General features: G+C 41.1%; 1 protein-coding gene across 6 annotated transcripts in view; it reads left to right on the forward strand.

Moving 5' to 3' along the window:
- Nucleotides 1-14679, forward strand: part of LOC139557164 (tyrosine-protein phosphatase non-receptor type 11-like) — a 63282-nt gene extending 48603 nt beyond the window's left edge. For 5 of the 6 annotated variants that reach the window (XM_071371610.1, XM_071371608.1, XM_071371609.1 and 2 more), the window contains 8 exons: nt 183-338; nt 2370-2501; nt 2889-3043; nt 5042-5109; nt 5958-6109; nt 6421-6524; nt 6775-6903; nt 11303-14679. In XM_071371610.1, the coding sequence (XP_071227711.1) occupies nt 183-338; nt 2370-2501; nt 2889-3043; nt 5042-5109; nt 5958-6109; nt 6421-6524; nt 6775-6865 (858 nt within the window). In that variant the 3' untranslated portion in view covers nt 6866-6903; nt 11303-14679. Of the gene's footprint in view, nt 1-182; nt 339-2369; nt 2502-2888; nt 3044-5041; nt 5110-5957; nt 6110-6230; nt 6525-6774; nt 6904-11302 lie in introns of those variants that run through there. The other variant, XR_011671345.1, reaches the window with a different exon arrangement.
- The last annotated feature ends 5136 nt before the right edge of the window (nt 14680-19815 follow it).

The following is a 19815-nucleotide window of genomic DNA, read 5'->3' on the forward strand; positions in this document are numbered from 1 at the left end:
TCCTATACTGTAGCCTATGCACTGTCGCAGCCAACTCTTCCCTGTTTGGCATGAAAATGAACTAACACAGTGAGGAGTTGGCTAAAGCACCAACAGACTGAACCACCACTAGGCTATCAATGTTTTATATGTTCCTCACCAATGAAGACATGGAATGAATGAAATATGTTTCTCTCCCCCAGAGTATGCATGAAGAGGGCTGTCACGTGGAGGAGGGAAAGGTGTTCATCGCCACCCAGGGCTGCCTTCAGAACACTGTGGTGGACTTCTGGAAGATGGTCTACCAGGAGAACACGCACGTCATTGTCATGACCACCAAGGAGATGGAGAGAGGACGGGTGAGGTCATAGAAATAGAATGATGAACGGGCGATATCAGTCTCGTCTATGGAACCACATATATTCCCCCGTGGTGTGGATCCCAGTTTGCTCTTTTCAACCCAAAAATAATATGTTCAGAGAACGAAATATAATTATTAGATCAGGCATTCATATTCAAGTCAATATAATGTAGTACTACACTGAACAAAAACACAACATTGAACAATTTTACTGAGTCATAGTTCATATAAGGAAATCAGTCAATTTAAATTAATTAATTCACATGACTAGGGACACAGATATGCATCTGTTGGTCACAGATACCTTAAAAAAAGGTTAGGGGTGTGGATCAGAAAACCAGTCAGTATCTGATGTGACCACCATTTGCCTCATGCAGCGTGACACATCTCCTTCGCGTAGAGTTGATCAGGCTGTTGATTGTGGCCTGTGGAATGTTGTCCCACTTCTCCTCAATGGCTGGGCGAAGTTGCTGGATATGGGAGGGAACTGGAACATGCTGTCATACATGTCGATCCAAAGCATCCCAACAGGCTCAATGGATGACATGTCTGGTGAGTATGTAGGCCATGGAAGAACTCGGCCATTTTCAGCTTCCAGGAATTGTGTACAGATTCTTGCGACATGGGGACGTGCATTATTATGCTGAAACATGAGGCGATGGCGGCGGATGAATGGCACGACAATGGGCCTTAGGATCTTGTCACAGTATCCCTGTGCACTGAAATTGCCATCGATAAAATGCAATTGTGTTCGTTGTCTGTAGTTTATGCCTGCCCATACCATAACCACCACCATCATGGGGCACTCAAAATGTTGACATCAGCAAACCGCTCACCCACACAACGCCATACATGCTTTCTACCATCTGCCCGGTACAGTTGAAACCGGGATTCATCTGTGAAGAGCACTATTCCAGCATGCCAGTGGCCATTGAAAGTGAGCATTTGCCCACTGAAGTCGGTTACGACACCAAACTGCTGTCAGGTCAAGATCCTGATGAGGACGACAAATTCTTCGGTTGTGCAAATCCACAGTTTAATCAACTTTCCGGGTGGCTGGTCTCAGACGATCCCGCAGGTGAATAAGCCCGGATGTGGAGTTCCTGGCAGCTTAAAAGTTTATATTTTACATGCAATAATTTAAATTATTTTACTGAGTTACGGTTCATATAAGGAAATCAGTCATTTGAAATAAATAAATTAAGCCCTAATCTATGGATTTCACATGACTGGGCAGGCCCACCCACTTGGGAGCCAGGCCCAGCCAATCCAAATTAAATTTTCCCCACAAAAGGGCTTTATTACAGACAGAAATACTTCTAAGTTTAATCAGTTCTTGGGTGACTGGTCTCAGACAATCCCACAGGTGAAGAAGCTGGATGTGGAGGTCCTGGGCTGGCGTGGTTACATGTGGTCTGCGATTGTGAGGCCGGTTGGACATACTGCCAAATTCTCTAAAACGACTTTGGAGGCGGCTTATGGCAAAGAAATGAACATTCAATTCTCTGGAAACAGCTCTGGGGGACATTCCTGCAGTCAGCATGCCAATTGCACGCTCCCTCAAAACTTGAGACATCTGTGGCATTGTGTTGTGTGACAAAACTGCCCCTTTTAGAGTGGCCTTTTATTGTCCCCAGCACAAGGTGCACCTGTGTAATGATCATGCTGTTTAATTAGCTTCTTGATATGCCATAACTGTCAGGTGGATGGATTATCTTGGCAAAGGAAAAATGTTCACTAGCAGGGATGTAAACACATTTGTGCACAAAATGTGAGATAAATAAGCTCTTTTGTGTGCTGGGATCTTTTATTTCAGTTCATGAAACATGGGACCTACACTTCACATGTTGCGTTTATATTTTGGTTCAGTATGTATATATTATTATTTTTTTATTCTAGGAGTGGAGGTGAGCGACTGGGGGGCGGGCCTGGGTCAGGATTACCAGGATAGTATGACTGCTTGTAAAGCTGCTTGAGGAGAAAAGTTGGGCCTTCTAGATTGTCTAATGCTCCACTTTGTCCTCGTCAGAACAAGTGTGTGCGCTACTGGCCTGACCTCAACGCCACTAAGGAGTTTGGGAAAGTGTGTGTGAAGAACGTGGAGGAGCGTCCGGCTCAGGACTACATCCTGAGGGAACTGGAGGTGACGCGTTTGGACCGGGTAAGACAGTAGTAGTTGTAGTGACCACATAAATCAAAGGAGGATCTTTATAAAAGTGGTCTGTTTTAGTATGGCACATTCTTTCACAATAAGCCCACTTCTGCTGGTTTAAGTATAACTTTCTGGTTGTATGAAATTTAATTTATAATGAACAGGTATCACATGGGTCATTTCTGATTGACCACTGTTAAAATTGGAGTTATGCATTATTATTTTTTTACATAACAATAACATAGCTAAATAATAAAAAAAAAATATTAATTGAAGTTAGAACCATAAAGCACCTGTTTTTATCATAGAGTGTCTTACCAAGACCTAGCAAATACCAGGTAAAACACATGCTGGAATAGGCCTGTAAACTGGGGCGCTAACTCTCCCGATCTGCAGAGGGAGCCGATGAGGTATATCTGGCACTACCAGTACCTGAGCTGGCCTGACCACGGTGTTCCCAACGAGCCTGGGGGTGTGCTCAGCTTCCTGGAGCAGGTCAACCGCACGCAGAGCACCATTCGAGACACCGGGCCCATTGTGGTCCACTGCAGGTAAAACACACAGGGTGCACACATTGTGACAGACAACATGTATCAGACACAACACCTCTCTAAGCACTACTGACATAACATCAGTCATAACAAACGCCTAAATGCCTGCACCACGGTGACCGGGGCTGTTTGAGATGACCATTCTTATTTGTTATTTTTGGCAGAACATGAAGCTAGAATTATAGGTCTAGTTGTATAGGACAGTCTACAAAAGTCCAGGGGCATCCGTTGGGTATGGCAGGGCAGTCAACATACCCTAGCTCAAGAACAAAAATTTAAAAGTATGCTACAAAAAAGTACACTAAAATCATTCCAATCTTGATGAAAATGCAACGTCTGTTTTAGCATATTGTTTGAGTGGCTGGCTTTAGGACCATGCGGAGCATCGCTCAGAGAGCAGATGCCAACCTGCGCACCTTTCTTGCAGAGACAGTGCCCGAGAATTTGCTTTGCTCGTCAGCCACTTAGGCAGTGGGCCGATTTGCTTTGAATTTGATGTCGGCATTTGAACTCGGCCTTGTAAGCCTGAATGCTGTTTTATGCACTGGTTACTTTCACATTGATGTCGGCATAGGCGGCGTGCAATAGGCTAGGGGAAGATAAGCTTCCCTTTGCTATATAATGACTCGTGCCTATACAGAAATAAATGAAATCATTCAAAATACTACACCAGAGAGCGTGATTTGGCCACAGAGGATCATTAGCTTCTTTTAAAAATGAGCTGTGGATGGTTTTAAGCACGCTCGTGGCGAATAGCCTACCAAATAGCCTCGTTTTTTTAGTTGCAGCAGTCACTGAAAAGCAGTTAAATAGGCTTAGGCCTAGAGAATGGGAAGCATAGAAATAGTGCACATAGAACATATCTGCCTCTTCTTAGACTTGCATTCGATGACATTGACAATCTATAACTAACAGATCTATAACGAACAGCTTTACGCATTGCACCGGTACTGCTATTACTGTACCTCAATTCCACTTCGCAAAGCTTGCATTTCCTTCTCATTTAGCTGCTGTCACTTGCCTTTCTCTGCCATTTTTTCAACTGTTAACGACGATGACGTAGTGGTGGAGAGTCGACTCCAAAATAATGTATTCTTCGACTCCGTGTCGACTCCCATTTCTGAGTGTCAAGATTCAGTTCCACTAGGAATCGACTCCAAAGATTCTGTATTTTTGGAAAGGAAGAGATGGATTAGTTGCCGTACTTCTGAGAACATGAACGCTAGCATCTTTCATAGCGAGCTAATGAGGGACAGAGATAGAGGGTAGGGGCACAGTATAGGCAGGTTGGCCACCAGGCAGACAGAGTTTGAACTGTACACTGGGCATATCTATCATAAATACAAAAAAGCTGTACCACCAAATGGAATGTTGTATCTCGCAATGTCTCGGAACTTCAGTAAAGCAGGGCCTCTATCATCAATTAATAGGCTAGGATATTGAGATGTGTGAGATGCAACACTTTACTCTCACACAGTCACAGCCACTATCTGCCCATGTATAGGGCACCAAAACAGTGGAAAAGTTCAGCCTCTCGCTTCAATACTTAGTTGTTGCGGAAATTGACCCACTCACTATGCTGTTTACTTTCTGCATCTGCTTCTTATCGTTTTAGCTTTAAATTACACAAATTTCCCCAGGCCTTCATAGCTTATTGTCTAGTTAGGCTATAACACGGAACATAATATGTTTTGTGTTAACTGCACTGTGATTTTACATTTTGTGGGCAAAAAACATTGTTTTTTGAATAGGGATTTGTCTTAATGTTAAGGATCTCAATTTTGTTTAAACATTTTAATGTTTAAGTTATATATTTTATTTTCACAAGCATAAGCTGAACTGTCTTTCATATAGATTTGTTCATATTTTACAAGTGTAACTTATTATTAGTGTAGGAGTCCTCAGGAGCACATGCCCAGAATTCTACTTGGAACTTTAGCGGAATAGCAGTATGTCTGTTATGAAAATGACACCAAATTGTCTCCTTTGTCTCTCCAGTGCAGGAATCGGGAGAACAGGCACCATCATTGTCATTGATATTCTCATTGACATCATCAACAGACAAGGTAAGAGAATGTTGATCTTTCAAACATGATGGTTCTGACATCAGTCCTATCCAAACATGATGGTTCTGACATCAGTCCTATCCAAACATAACGGTTCTGACATCAGTCCTATCCAAACGTTACCGCTAATAAAATCAGTCCTATCCAAACATGATGGTTCTGACATTAGTCCTATCCAAACATGATGGTTCTGACATCAGTCCTATCCAAACATAATGGTTCTGACATCAGTCCTATCCAAACATGATGGTTCTGACATCAGTCCTATCCAAACATGATGGTTCTGACATCAGTCCTATCCAAACATAATGGTTCTGACATCAGTCCTATCCAAACATGATGGTTCTGACATCAGTCCTATCCAAACATGATGGTTCTGACATCAGTCCTATCCAAACATGATGGTTCTGACATCAGTCCTATCCAAACATAACGGTTCTGACATCAGTCCTATCCAAACATGATGGTTCTGACATCAGTCCTATCCAAACATGAAGGTTCTGACATCAGTCCTATCCAAACATAACGGTTCTGACATCAGTCCTATCCAAACGTTACCGCTAATAAAATCAGTCCTATCCAAACATTACCGCACTGACATCAATCCTATCCAAACGTTTCAGCTCTGATATCAGTCATATCCTAATGTTATAACTTTGACATCAGTCCTATCCAAACGTTACGGCTCTGATATCATTCATATCCTAATGTTATAACTTTGATATCAGTCCTATCCAAACGTTACGGCTCTGAGATCCAGTCTTGGGATGGATCTGCATGTATTAGGTATTAGTGTAACCGTGCTAAATATGCTGCCTTTTGACCTTTTGTGCTTGGGTGTGTTTCAGGATTAGACTGTGACATCGACATCCCCAAGACCATCCAGAGGGTTCGTCAGCAGCGGTCAGGCATGGTGCAGACAGAGGCCCAGTATAAGTTCATCTACATGGCTGTCCAGCAGTACATTGACACGGCACAGAAGAGACTGGAGGAGGAGCAGGTAGTAGTTATACTATAATATTGCCACTACAGTAGTAGTTTAATTTGAAAGGTACCAGTAACTACCACACACACTAACAGTATTATCGCAGTACATGTTTTCAAAAGTGACTGCCTTACAGTTGGAGCCCCAAGCATTTCATGATAGCTTCATTCAAAGGAACAATCAAGATAAACCCAAGATACAGGTAGTACATTTCATAGTGTCAACCAGCTAAGCAAGTGCGGGTGCGTGTTATGTTATCTTGTTTCAATGATAATCTTATTTTCAAGCTAAAAGAATATGGTTTATTGTGGCTGCTTTCATTGCAGAGGAATAAGACAAAGGAAAGGGAGTACTCCAATATCAAATACCCCCAGATGACCACCGCTCGGTCAAAACCCAACATGACCTGTGTATCACGCTCCTCCTCTGTGTGAGTAGCCCTGCAAATACACACTGCTCATATAGTACACAGGCAAATACTGTTTTATTCTCTCTAAATACACACTACCGCTGTCATCTATATCATTCCATCCAAATTCAATGAACATTGTCCGAATGAACATGAATCGTAATTTCATCTCACCATGTTTTGTCTGTGTCTGTGTGTGTGTGTGTGTCTGTGTGTGTGTGTGTGCCTGCCTGCCTGCCTGCGTGCGTGTGTCCATTTTTGTGTGATGCAGGGTGACGAACGACGACCCGTCCGCTGTGTATGAGAACCTGAACATCAAGAACCCAAGTACCTCTGGGAACAGCAGTAACACCAGGAAGTAAAAGTTGAGCCACAGACCTCTGCCTCTCTCAACCTCTCTGTGAGTGTTAAATTACTGTGGCTTGTTTAGTTATAAATTATATAAGACATTATAAAGGATCATACCTGCTTATAACAAGTTACAAAGCATCATACCGGCATACCTAAGTAAAGTGTTATTGTTATTTTCTTAGCTAAATCATTCCTAACTTTTTGTTGAGGAACTGCTCCGTATAATTGCTCTATTTGATTTACAGGGTTAGGGAATAACGGATTACATGTACAAAAAAAAGAGGGTAATCCATTACGTTTCCAGCAAAGATATTGTAATCAGATTACAGATACTTTGAAAAACTAGATGATTACTTCTAGGATTACTTTTAAATTCACATTTACTTTTAAAGGTGGTTTGCAAAAAAAAAAAAACGTTCTGTTTTCTCAATTACATTCAAATCAGTTTGTGTTTGTTGCGCCTGAGCGAATGCGTCAAATGCGTTTGATGGATCGCGGGGAAAAGAGCAGGAATAGACATTTGTAGGCTACAGTCCAAGCTATGTCTTTCAATGGTGTGACTGCTGTCTGCATCCAAAGATGATCCAATTTGAATAAACGCTTGGAGGTAAGGGTGACAGCCGTGGTGTAGCCTACGGGCGATACGGATATCACTTATTATTGATATCTACATAGAGCATTGATGTGAATCACACTGCTGCTCTCTCGTTTACCTATTTGCGCCTTGCGGATTGTGGTTGTTGTGGATAGCTGCCTATAAACCCTTGTTTTTGAGACCAGTGGACAGCCAGTGAAATACCACCTCCGTGGTATTGAGCTCCATACTAGTTTAATTTACAAAGTCCACGAGTGGGGCTTTTATTGCTCAGTGTAATTCATGCTGATAAATAAAATAATCCATAGGCCTAATGGACACATGCTTAAACTCGCACACTTTTGATAGACTGCAAATTATCGAGATATCAAAGTGTCACCAATAGAGATTGTATTAAATCCTTAGATCATGTGCGGCAGGTAGCTTGGCGGTTAGAGTGTTGGGCCAGTAACCGAAAGGTCGCTGGTTCAAATACCCGAGCCGACAAGGTGAAAAATCTGTTGACGTGCCTTTGAGCAAGGCACTTAACCCAAATTTGCTCCAGGGGTGCCCTACTTCTATGACTGACCCTGTAAAACAACACATTTCACTGCAGCTATCTGGTGTATGTGACAATAAAAAATGCATTTAAAATAATTAAGTATTCTAATTCCTAATTCTATGGTGTCACCAACTAAAACATAAACAATAAGCCTATAGCATATGCAGCATATGCCTTACCTTTTTCACATGCAAATAGCACTTTTCGGTAGTTCTCAAAGCATGCCATTCCATGAGAGCAGCCTTTATTTTTCAACTCAAAGCAATGAGCCCAATCAGTCCTCCATGACAACAAAATCATAAACAACAGAGTAGGCTAATAAATTATGCTCAGGTAAAACAATTTGGATAATCTATATTTCCATATTTCCAAGTCGTATTCTTGAAGATTAAGGGGTATTAAATAAATTGGAATGACTGGAAATCTGACAGACTTTTTAATGTAATAATCTAGCCTAATCGTATTATCTGTAGTAAAAAGAAATTGGTTAGAAGATTTGAAGTCAGAAATTTACATACACCTTAGCCAAATAAAATTAAACTCAGTTTCACATTTCCTGACATTTAATCCCAGTAAAAATTCCCTGTTTTAGGTCAGTTAGGATCACCACTTTATTTTAAGAATGTGAAATGTCAGAATAATAGTAGAGAGAATTATTTATTTCAGCTTTTATTTCTTTCATCACATTCCCAGTGGGTCAGAAGTTTACATACACTCAATTAGTATTTAATAGCATTGCCTTTAAATTGTTTAACTTGGGTCAAATGTTTCGGATAGCCTTCCACAAGCTTCCCACAGTTAGTTAGTTGAATTTTGGCCCATTCCTCCTGACAGAGCTTTTTCAGTTCTGCCCACAAATGTTCTATAGGATTGAGGTCAGGGCTTTATGATGGCCACTCCAATACCTTGACTTTATTGTCCCTAAGCCATTTTTCCACAACTTTGGAAGTATGCTTGGGGTCATTGTCCATTTGGAAGACCCATTTGTGACCAAACTTATTGACTGATGTCTTGAGATGTTGCTTCAATATATCCACATAATTTCCCTACCTCATGATGCCATCTATTTTGTGAAGTGCACCAGTCCCTCCTGCAGCAAAGCACCCCCACAACATGATGCTGTCACCCCCGTGCTTCACGGTTGGGATGGTGTTCTTCGTCTTGCAAGCCTCCCCCTTTTTCCTCCAAACATAACGATGGTCATTATGGCCAAATAGTTATATTTTTGTTTCATCAGACCAGAGGACATTTCTCCAAAAAGTATGATCTTTGTCCCCATGTGCAGTTGCAAACCGTGGTCTGGCTTTTTTATGGCGGTTTTGGAGCAGTGGCTTTTTCCTTGCTGAGCAGCCTTTCAGGTTATGTCGATATAGGACTCGTTTTACTGTGGATATAGATACTTTTGTACCTGTTTCCTCTAGCATCTTCACAAGGTCCTTTGCTGTTGTTCTGGGATTGATTTGCACTTTTCGCACCAAAGTACGTTCAGCTCTAGGAGACAGAACGCGTCTCCTTCCTGAGCGGTATGACGGCTGCATGATCCCATGGTGTTTATACTTGCGTACTATTGTTTGTACAGATGAACGTGGTACCTTCAGGCGTTTGGAATTTGCTCCCAAGGATGAACCAGACTTGTGGAGGTCTACAATTTTTTTTGTGAGGTCTTGGCTGATTTCTTTTAATTTTACGATGTCAAGCAAAGAGGCACTGAGTTTGAAGGTAGGCCTTGAAATACATCCACAGGTACACCTCCAATTGACTCAAATTATGTCAATTAGCATATCAGAAGCTTCTAAAGCCATGACATCATTTTCTGGAATTTTCCAAGCTGTTTAAATGCACAGTCAACTTAGTGTATGTAAACTTCTGACCCACTGGAATTGTGATACAGTGAATTATAAGCGAAATAATCTGTCTGTAAACAAGTGTTGGAAAAATTACTTGTGTCATGCACAAAGTAGATTAAACCGACTTAAACCGACTTGCCAAAACTATAGTTTGTAAACAATAAATTTGTGGAGTGGTTGAAAAACAAGTTAAATGACTCCAGCCTAAATGTATTTAAACGTCCGACTTCAACTGTACATAACCAACCCATAAGTAAAATGCAACATCCATTTACGTATGGCCAGCTATGTAAACTCTAACATTGATTTATCCTACAATAATGTCATTCAATTGGTAATATTCCTACAAACTTCTTCTAATACCTCTTTAGGGGAACGCCATTTAAAAGTAACTGAAAGTAATCAGATTATATTAGAGTTTGGGTAATAAAAACTTTATATTACTGATTCCGAATTTGGCCAGGTAACTAGTAACTAACGGATTACATTTAGAAAGTAACCAACATTAAACAGCTTAATTAGTAATAGGAAAAATAATCATTATTGGCAAAGACGTTTTTAAGAAGGCATTTTATTGTCTGTTCTTTGCATCTTAAAAACGGTTTGCATAACAAACTACAACAACATACAGAAGATGTGGAGGTCAGGAGGTTATACAAGTTTAACAATGTGGTTAAACTTAACATTTCAATCAGATTTAGCCTTCTTCAACTGAGTACAATGGTTACAGTAGAGCCGATATCTGAAAAAACAATGCAGGTGGGGTGAGGGAAATGTTGTGTATGAGAATATACAGCAGTGTTATGCACATGGTGCTTTGGTTAAATGTGCATGAACTTGTTCAGTGCATTATCAGATAATGCATGTGTGTGATTGGTTATAACTGTCTTAATTGTTAGGTCCTCATTGGTTGTAGGCCTGGGATATATCCTCTGCTACCCTGTGAGCGGGCGCAGATGGAGAGATGTTAGCAAGCAGTTATGTCTTCTCATCTGTCAAGTGTTAATAAACCATCATATTTGAGATGCACTTCTGCATACTGTTGGGTTCCTTTCAAGAGTTTCTAAAGATCCCGCTCCCTAAAAAGGGAACACCAAGGCAGGGTAAAACTGTGTCATTGTGTATATACGGGCTCCTTGGGTACTCTGGGAAATAAATAATCAAATCTCAACAGAATTCGACCCAGTAAACCTTCGAAAATACAGAACTCAGTGTCTACAGACAAGCAGTTGTTCTTGCTTGTTATAGTAACACAGGACAGAAATTTCTGTGTTTTCCAATGAATTGGTTCCAGACATATTTCAGATGAGGGAAGACGTCACAAAAACACATACATTTTGCTATTGACTATCATAGTGATTCTAGTATTTATTAGGATGTCATGCGGACAACTGTTGTTGTGTGCGTTTCTATGCAGAGTGGTTCTGTGTATGTCTAAAGCGGTGTGCCGTTGTGTGTGCTTCAGTTTCAACAGAGGTGCCACTTCGCCAGCGCACCATGGGGGACCTGTGGGGCTCTGGCCCCTGACCCCCTGGCAGTGGAACCCCCCCCCCTCCCGCTGCCCTGCTGGCTGTCTGGAGCCTTCCTCTCCAAGGAGAGAGGAGTACAGCACAGTGCTCTTGTCCTTCTATCTCCACCCCCCATCTCTCCCTCTCTATCTCCCTCTCTGAATAACTTCAAGTCTCTACAGCCTCTCCTGTCTACGGACAAAGTGCCTCGTCTACAGACATGTCTGTTACCCCCGTATTTGGTCCCAGAGTTGTTCCATCTCATCCCCTAACCCACCAACCAACCCAACAAATGTCCTTTGCTTATTTCTGTAGACTCTCGAACTAAATCGACACAAGAAACAAACAATGGTGCACTCAATGTTCAAGTGATGTTTTGCTCCATCGTGTTCAACCATGAATGGGGTGGACGGGACAAGAAAGGGTGAAGCTATGCCGTTTCTCTTTGCGCTGTTGGAATCCTCTCTCTTTCTCTCTCTCTCTCGCTCTCTCTCTCTCAATTCAATTCAAAGTGCTCACTCTCTGCTGGCTGTCATCTACTTGAACCAAAGACTCTAGCAATGTTCTGTTTTTGCTAGCAGCAGTCATTACTGCAGCGTTGAGTAATGGCGGCGAAACAGTGAAGCGATCTGCTACCACTGAGGCACTGGCACGGACAAGCAAAGTCCTTACAACCCTATCCCATGAAAGGCAAGAGGAAAGTCAGGATATTCTTAATGGGCCTTTGTCAGTGGGGAGCTGATTTGTTTATCTTATTGGTTCCACCGATGGTCTTTTGTGCCATGCTCATCTACTGTAGTGGTTCCACCATCACAGCTACTGAGAGCCTATTCAATCAAGGATAATGAGCTCCTCTCCAGACTCCATTTTGTTTCTTGTCCTGTGGTTGCTGGAAGGGGAGGGCTTGAAGCTCAAGGAGGGGGAGCTTGAAGCACCAATTTACTTGTGCAATTTTTCTATTTATTTAGTTTTAAACTGTGTCCTTTCAATTAATTCTTGTTTCTTTTATTGTTATTATTGGTGTGATTTTGTAATGTACAGGACATGGTTTTTAATGTTAGTGCGGTATTGCCTCTGAATAAAGAAAGATCCAATTCCATTATTATCAGTCGACAAAAAGCACAATTCTCTGAATTTGCAGTTGCTTTGCAGATCCTGTTTTATATGTGGGAAATTTGAGGTCAACGTCAAACGATAAAATCGGTCGGATCTGCAGTCTCTCTCTCTGTGTAGGTTGTAACTCCTAATCGAATGGCATAATAAACTGGGTTAAATATTTGCCAAGTGAGAAATAGACAAGGGTAGCAGAAAATGAGATAGGGGAGAAGAAATGTCAGGATGCTAGCCAGGCTGCCATCACTGAAGTCTTTATGAATATTACTGGGCCAGATGGCCTACAGCCCAAGATTAAAGAGTAGATTTGTCTCCAAAAAGTAATTTACAAGATGGTTATAATCCAGGCTTGACTTTGTTTTCGGAGAGTAAAAACCGGCTTCAGTGATGATGTCATAGGAAGGGTGACACCACACAGCAGAGAGCCTTCAGTTATATATATATATATATATATATATAATGGGCAGTGGCTTCTTTCTTAACTATTCTTAGCATTTTGCATAAAAATCTCAATTCTAAGGTGTTCACACTGGATTTAGCCAGCGCCTCAATGATGTCATCCTTTTGAGCGACCCTGCTGGTTGGCTACATAGATGCTGTGCAGTGTCGTCTGCTGGTTGTGCAGCGCTGTTCTTGTACATAGTGTTCAGGCCTTTCAACTAGGGCTTGACTACATCATCCCTTGCTCATCCTAACACCAGTGCAGTAACTTTCAGCAATACTGAAAGTCTGATGTTTCAGTATTTCCCTTCAAATTATGTTTCAGTAAGTCCGTTCTAAGTGTTATAGGACACATATTTCGCTGCAGTTTAGTTGTTGATATAATACTCATGCTATAAGTGGTATGCTATAAATGGTATGCTATCCTGAAGTGAACATTGAACATCTTTGTCAAAGGAACCTTCTCCATTGTTCAACTGTCTGCCGAACTTTCAATCTTGTCCAATGAATGAAAATTGACATTTTTGGTTTCTATTTTCTTAGGCCTAGATTCGATCAGATCAAGCGTTAACCGGTGATAGCCGACACTCGCGTAGCTGATGTTTTGGCGGTGTCGGCAAGTGGAACTGCATTGGCGCTGTCAAATTAGTGAACAGCTGCTCTTGTGATCATTGTCACAAAGCCACACCTGTCCCACTCGCGTTAGTTCAGAAGGAGAAAGTTTAGCCTACATAGAAATAATGACGCTCAAATTGAAAATCATTAAGCAAAATAATGAGGATTTCTATCAGCCTAATCGAGGTGTAGATTACATCTCACATTCCAGTCTTCGAACTCTTTAATGTGACTCCGTGCAGCCAATGGCAATGTCCGCTTTATGTATAATGATAGGAGCCACTTATGCATTTGACAGCTCTAACGCTGTTCCAGCACCGCCAAAATGACTGCTGTGTGGATGTCGGCTAAATCGGATCTGATTGAATAGAGTCCTTTAATTATGTTGCACTGTTGTTGATGATGATTTTTTATTGTATTTCACTTTGCCTGGAAGGGTCAAAACTTTGTATGATGTGGTGAAACATTGAGGGGTGAATCCTACTTAGCTTAAAGATTCATTTTCATTTAGTTATGCATTGATGTCAGTGGGAGACTATGTGAAAATTTGACTAAAGTGGAAATTAGTGTTCGCTCTTAACACTTCAATACTTGAAATTCTATTCAAAATTGCTAAATCCTGTAGCTGCAGACTTGTGATCTGTGACTGTCAGGATGTCCATTGGCTGTTTTAAAAGAGTAGAGTATGTTGACAGTCTGCTAGAAGTATGACATCAGTGTTGTAAATTGTATTTTCATTTACTGAGGTGTTTTGAATTCTACATTTCCTGTGGGTGCATTTTATATTGTATACGATTATTTGTTTGATTATTGTTATTATTTTAGTTTCTATTTGGTGTTATTACACCATTGATAATAACACAATGATAATGCATTGTCAGTTAAGCAGGTGTTCTTGAAAGTATACAGAAATTATATGAGTTATTTTATTTCTGCTCCTTAATTTACTTGAATATGATGTTGACATAGTTGGTTGCGATATGCCTGATTTGAGTAGTGGTATACTGACTGTTCCTGTATTCAGATGAAGACTGTTTTTCCCTCTTGCACTGGCTCAGCCTTAACGCCTTCTGTCCAGGCTTATAGCGCTGATGCAATGAGAATGTCAGAAATGACAACAAAATTATTAAAAATGTAATAGTTTAATAAAAATCTATGAATGAAATATGTCAAGTGCCTTCTTGTATGCTGATATAATGGGACTTCCTGTCGCTGATGTCCGTGGACAGATGGCACAACCTTTCCTTATAAGCAGGGAAATGTGGACTGATTTTCTGCAAGACATTGGTTATTTATTAGGTAAAAGCAAAACGCCATTTTTTTTCTATTTGACATAATTTTCCACGTTTTATTAGTCGTAAGTACAGGATACACCTGGTATACACAGTCCAATGAAATGCTTACTTGCAGGTTCCTTCTCGACAATGCAAAGACAATAAGAAATAATACCACCCACTGGAGAGCCTTGCGGTCAAGGATGGAGCAATTCCCGTACCAGGCCGTGATACAACTGGTGATGGTGCAGCGGTAGTATTTGGAGAGGACCCAGGGTGGCATGTCAAATTTCTTCAGCCGCCTTATGAATTACAGGCGCTGTTGTGCCCTCTTGACAAGAGTGGTGGTGTTGTTGGTCCATGTCAAGTTATCGGTGATAACATACAATTCTTTAAAAAAGGAGTCAGAACAGGTACATCAGAGTCGGGACCCAGAGAGTGAAAAAAAGCTTATTTTACCAGGCCATCAGACTGTTGAACAACTTCTATTACCAGGGACCAGACTTTTGCACAGCTTCTATTACCAGGCCACCAGACATTTGAACAGCTTCTATTTCCAGGCCAACAGACTGTTGAACAGCTTCTATTACCATCAGACTGTTGAACAGCTTCTATTACCATCAGACTGTTGAACAGCTTCTATTACCAGGCCACCAGACATTTGAACAGCTTCTATTACCAGACCATCAGACATTTGAACAGCTTCTATTACCAGACCATCAGACTGTTGAACAGCTTCTATTACCAGACCATCAGACTGTTGAACAGCTTCTATTACCAGACCATCAGACTGTTGAACAGCTTCTATTACCAGACCATCAGACTGTTGAACAGCTTCTATTACCAGACCATCAGACTGTTGAACAGCTTCTATTACCAGACCATCAGACTGTTGAACAGCTTCTATTACCAGACCATCAGACTGTTGAACAGCTTCTATTACCATCAGGCTGTTGAACAGCTTCTATTACCAGACCATCAGACTGTTGAACAGCTTCTATTACCAGACCATCAGACTGTTGAACAGCTTCTATGACCATCAGACTGTTGAACAGCTTCTATTACCAGACCATCAGACTGTTGAACAGCTTCTATGACCATCAGACTGTTGAACAGCTTCTATCACCAGACCATCAGACTGTCGAACAGCTTCTATTACCAGGCCATCAGACTGTTGAACAGCTTCTATTACCAGACCATCAGACTGTTGAACAGCTTCTATTACCATCAGACTGTTGAACAGCTTCTATTACCAGACCATCAGACTGTTGAACAGCTTCTATTACCAGACCATCAGACTGTTGAACAGCTTCTATGACCATCAGACTGTTGAACAGCTTCTATCACCAGACCATCAGACTGTTGAACAGCTTCTATTACCAGGCCATCAGACTGTTGAACAGCTTCTATTACCAGACCATCAGACTGTTGAACAGCTTCTATTACCATCAGACTGTTAAACAGCTTCTATTACCAGACCATCAGACTGTTGAACAGCTTCTATTACCATCAGACTGTTGAACAGCTTCTATTACCAGGCCATCAGACTGTTGAACAGCTTCTATTACCAGGCCATCAGACTGTTGAACAGCTTCTATTACCATCAGACTGTTGAACAGCTTCTATTACCATCAGACTGTTGAACAGCTTCTATTACCAGACCATCATACTGTTGAATAGCTTCTATTACCAGGCCATCAGACTGTTGAACAGCTTCTATTACCAGACCATCAGGCTGTTGAACAGCTTCTAATACCAGACCATCAGACTGTTAAACAGCTTCTATTACCAGACCATCAGGCTGTTGAACAGCTTCTAATACCAGACCATCAGGCTGTTGAACAGCTTCTAATACCAGACCATCATACTGTTGAATAGCTTCTATTACCAGGCCATCAGACTGTTGAACAACTTCTATTACCAGACCATCAGGCTGTTGAACAGCTTCTAATACCAGGGACCAGACCTTTGCACAGCTTCTATTACCAGGCCATCAGACCATCAGACTGTTGAACAGCTTCTATTACCAGACCATCAGACTGTTGAACAGCTTATATTACCAGACCATCAGACTGCTGAACAGCTTCTATTACCAGACCATCAGACTGTTGAACAGCTTCTATTACCAGACCATCAGACCATCAGACTGTTGAACAGCTTCTATTACCAGACCATCAGACTGTTGAACAGCTTCTATTACCAGACCATCAGACTGTTGAACAGCTTCTATTACCAGACCATCAGACTGTTACCAGACCATCAGACCATCAGACTGTTGAACAGCTTCTATTTCCAGGCCATCAGACTGTTGAACAGCTTCTATTTCCAGGCCAACAGACTGTTGAACAGCTTCTATTACCAGACCATCAGACTGTTGAACAGCTTCTATTACCAGACCATCAGACTGTTGAACAGCTTCTATTACCAGACCATCAGACTGTTGAACAGCTTCTATTACCATCAGGCTGTTGAACAGCTTCTATGACCATCAGACTGTTGAACAGCTTCTATGACCATCAGACTGTTGAACAGCTTCTATCACCAGACCATCAGACTGTTGAACAGCTTCTATTACCAGGCCATCAGACTGTTGAACAGCTTCTATTACCAGACCATCAGACTGTTGAACAGCTTCTATTACCAGACCATCAGACCATCAGACTGTTGAACAGCTTCTATCACCAGACCATCAGACTGTTGAACAGCTTCTATTACCAGACCGTCAGACTGTTGAACAGCTTCTATTACCAGACTGTTGAACAGCTTCTATTACCAGACCATCAGACTGTTGAACAGCTTCTATTACCAGACCATCAGACCATCAGACTGTTGAACAGCTTCTATCACCAGACCATCAGACTGTTGAACAGCTTCTATTACCAGACCATCAGACTGTTGAACAGCTTCTATTACCAGACCATCAGACTGTTGAACAGCTTCTATTACCAGGCCATCAGACTGTTGAACAGCTTCTATTACCAGACCACCAGACTGTTGAACAGCTTCTATGACCATCAGACTGTTGAACAGCTTCTATTACCAGGCCACCAGACTGTTGAACAGCTTCTATTACCAGACCATCAGACTGTTGAACAGCTTCTATTGCCAGACCATCAGACTGTTGAACAGCTTCTATTACCAGACCATCAGACTGTTGAACAGCTTCTATTACCAGACCATCAGACTGTTGAACAGCTTCTATTACCAGGCCATCAGACTGTTGAACAGCTTCTATTACCAGACCATCAGACTGTTGAACAGCTTCTATTACCAGACCATCAGACTGTTGAACAGCTTCTAATACCAGACCATCAGACTGTTGAACAGCTTCTATTACCAGGCCATCAGACTGTTGAACAGCTTCTATTACCAGACCATCAGACTGTTGAACAGCTTCTAATACCAGACCATCAGACTGTTGAACAGCTTCTATTACCAGGCCATCAGACTGTTGAACAGCTTCTAATACCAGACCATCAGACTGTTGAACAGCTTCTAATACCAGACCATCAGACTGTTGAACAGCTTCTATTACCAGGCCATCAGACTGTTGAACAGCTTCTATTACCAGACCATCAGACTGTTGAACAGCTTCTATTACCAGACCATCAGACTGTTGAACAGCTTCTATTACCAGGCCATCAGACTGTTGAACAGCCATCACTAGCCGTCTACACCAGGTGATGTGCGCACCACACACAAAAGCTATCACACATACACAGCCAACGCTGCTGTCCCATGTTATAGAGACATTAAACCACCAGACACTTCCTGTTTTACACTGTGTATTTAAATATTATATTCTCAACATATTTCTACTACTGCGTTTTAGTTACGCTGTTTATACTGTACACACCACATATTTATGTATATACATGATTCTTGACATAGGTCACTAATATATCTACTGCTGTACATATCATTCTTAGTGTATCTGATGTAAGTTCATCCGGTGTATATAATGTACGTATAGATTGCATTTGAACTACTGTTACAGGGCTATTTGGTTTGCCAACTGGATTCTGACATTTCTGGAATATATATTTTGTACTTGTTTGGCATTTTACTGCATTGTTAGGAGCTAGTAAAATAAGCATTTCGCTGCACCCACTATGACATAAACTAAACTGTGTATGTGACCAATAAACTTTGATCTAAAGAGCACTTGTTCAACTTAATAAAAAACAGATGTTACCATCTCGAGGTTAAATTTTAAAAATGAGGATAGTAAGTGCCAAATAATGTAACAGTATTGACCATAACACGGTTAACGATTTCATCTTAAATCAGCAATAAATCCCCTTATTTAACAATTGTATTTTATTGTTAAAACATTTCGAACCTGTCTATGTACGGGTAACATGGTTGGTGCGTGATGCTCAACCTGCTCAGTTTTTCACCACAAAACACCAGAAAATGGCCCAAAAAAGTAGAACCAACTCACCTGCTTTCACACTAGGATTTGACTAGATGTTCAATGCTTCTTTTGAAAAAATATTTTTATAAGGAATCGGTTCACCATATTAAAACGAGAGTTCAGTTCACTTAACAGGGTTGACCTTACGGACAGGTTTTGTTTAACCTTCAAATGTTTCACTGATCGCATGAAATACTGTCAATAATCATCTCCAGAAATGACTTTGTCAATGCAACAAAATAATGAGGGATTTACAATGATGCCGGGAACTTTGAGGAATTTTGGGGTTAAGTGGATTAAAATCTTCCTAGAAGTCACAGAGGGTGCACAAAGGGACATGCCAAAATGCTGAATTTTGGCACTTTAACAAGTCTTTATTAATATTAAAATAATCAATACTGGTGCACAATTTCTACTTAAAATATCAAAGGCACTCGTTTCGTGGAACGACCCAACACTTGTGACCTTGCATCACAAAGACTCTACGAAATAGAGTCTATACAATCACCTTTTCAACCAATGGGTTTTGAGAAGGAGACAAAGAGGACGCAAGGAATCAAGGAAATGCATTTGAGATTCTCCGCCAGACCTCACCTTTGGTCTCCTGTAC

This window comes from Salvelinus alpinus, chromosome 28 (assembly GCF_045679555.1).
Source record: "Salvelinus alpinus chromosome 28, SLU_Salpinus.1, whole genome shotgun sequence".
NCBI lineage: Eukaryota > Metazoa > Chordata > Actinopteri > Salmoniformes > Salmonidae > Salvelinus > Salvelinus alpinus.